The sequence below is a fragment of the Myxine glutinosa genome, chromosome 14 (genome assembly GCF_964187855.1).
Source record: "Myxine glutinosa chromosome 14, kmMyxGlut1.1, whole genome shotgun sequence".
Lineage (NCBI taxonomy): Eukaryota > Metazoa > Chordata > Myxini > Myxiniformes > Myxinidae > Myxine > Myxine glutinosa.
The window spans coordinates 83263207-83264503 of NC_136274.1; the positions used below are offsets into that span (position 1 = coordinate 83263207).

Sequence of the window (1297 nt, forward strand, 5' to 3'; positions counted from 1 at the left end):
CTCGGTGCCAATGGAGTGGAACCGTTTCCACAACTCCGCTCCCTGAAGTTCCACTCGAACTCCAGACGAGTCCGCAATATCCGATTGTGAGGTCCCACTTTCGAGGCCTGCGGGTGGGACACCGTGTCAGAACTCCCCATTTGTTTTGGTCGTTTATCGTAATTATAGACAGTTCCGTGTTATCGGCTAAACATGCGCAGTTTATACTTACCCAGACCTGGTCCAGTGAAGGTGCAAATGCAAGGTACGTTTGAGACAGCATGATCAAACGATTAACCGAAACACCAAACAGACTACAATTTAGAGGTACGAGGACCAGGTAGTGAGGGTATCAACCTGTAGCGGGACGAGGTCCAGTCGCACACACTCCTGGGTCCTTGTGTTGGCGTCTCGCGGGGCTCGCGCCCAGGTCGCTCTGCTCGCCAGATGTGCCCGACTCGCTTCCCACGAGCCCTCTGGACGCTTCTCGCTTGCGCTTCGCCGTGGAACCCGCGGGCTGGAGCAGCGCCTCGACCGAGAAAGCGTGGGCGCGGGAACTCAGGGCCATCGCGGCGCCGCTTCCGTTCACTTTGTCGTCGTCTTGTCGATGTCGATGTCGATGTCGATGGTTGCTGAGCGAAATCTCTAAACAAGATCTCTGGTCTACGATGGTCCGTCCAGCCGACCCGCACTACACGTCCCCGGGAGCAGGCGGCATGGCGACCTGCGGAACGGCTCACACTTTCCGGTGGATGTCCCGTTGGAGGAGCCTCGGCGAGGCGGCTCAGGGCGCGGAGAGACTAATTGATTCGGGGCGTCGCGACTGTCAGCGCGCGCTCCGCGCTCGTGCTGATTGACGCGGACACGTGCGGGCCGGGGCGAGGGGCGGGGCGATCCGTGCGGGCATCGGAGATGGGTGGGGCTCCAAGGGGATGGGGAAGGGAGGGGACGACAGGGAAGTCAAAGAAAGATCGCAAATAAATAAATAGGTACATCCACTCTTCATCTTCATCCCGTCCTCGTGCCAACATGCCAAAAAACACACACACACACACACACACACACACACACACACACACACACACACACACACACACACACACACACACACACACACACACGATTGCTGCTCAAGATCTAAAACAGACAACCACAGAGACACACAAAGGTGGATACTTGTAGACCTGGGAGTACTCCATTCCACATTCTAAAAACCGCATTCCGAGACAACAATCAACGACATAAACACACATACACACACACACACACACACACACACACACACACACACACACACACACACACACACACACACACA

The 1297-nt window shown here is 56.1% G+C and overlaps 1 protein-coding gene across 3 annotated transcripts in view; it reads right to left on the bottom strand.

Moving 5' to 3' along the window:
- LOC137439382 (T-box transcription factor TBX18-like) overlaps positions 1–851 on the bottom strand; it is a 26750-nt gene extending 25899 nt beyond the window's left edge. Inside the window, exons 1-2 of one of the 3 annotated variants that reach the window (XM_078768463.1) lie at positions 337–851; positions 1–107 (exon numbers count right to left, since the gene is read on the bottom strand). The exon at positions 1–107 is cut by the window's left edge and continues 23 nt beyond it. In XM_078768463.1, the coding sequence (XP_078624589.1) occupies positions 1–107; positions 337–547 (318 nt within the window). In that variant the 5' untranslated portion in view covers positions 548–851. Of the gene's footprint in view, positions 108–211; positions 261–336 lie in introns of those variants that run through there. The other 2 variants (XM_068135091.2, XM_068135093.2) reach the window with 2 other exon arrangements.
- Positions 852–1297: the final 446 nt, after the last annotated feature.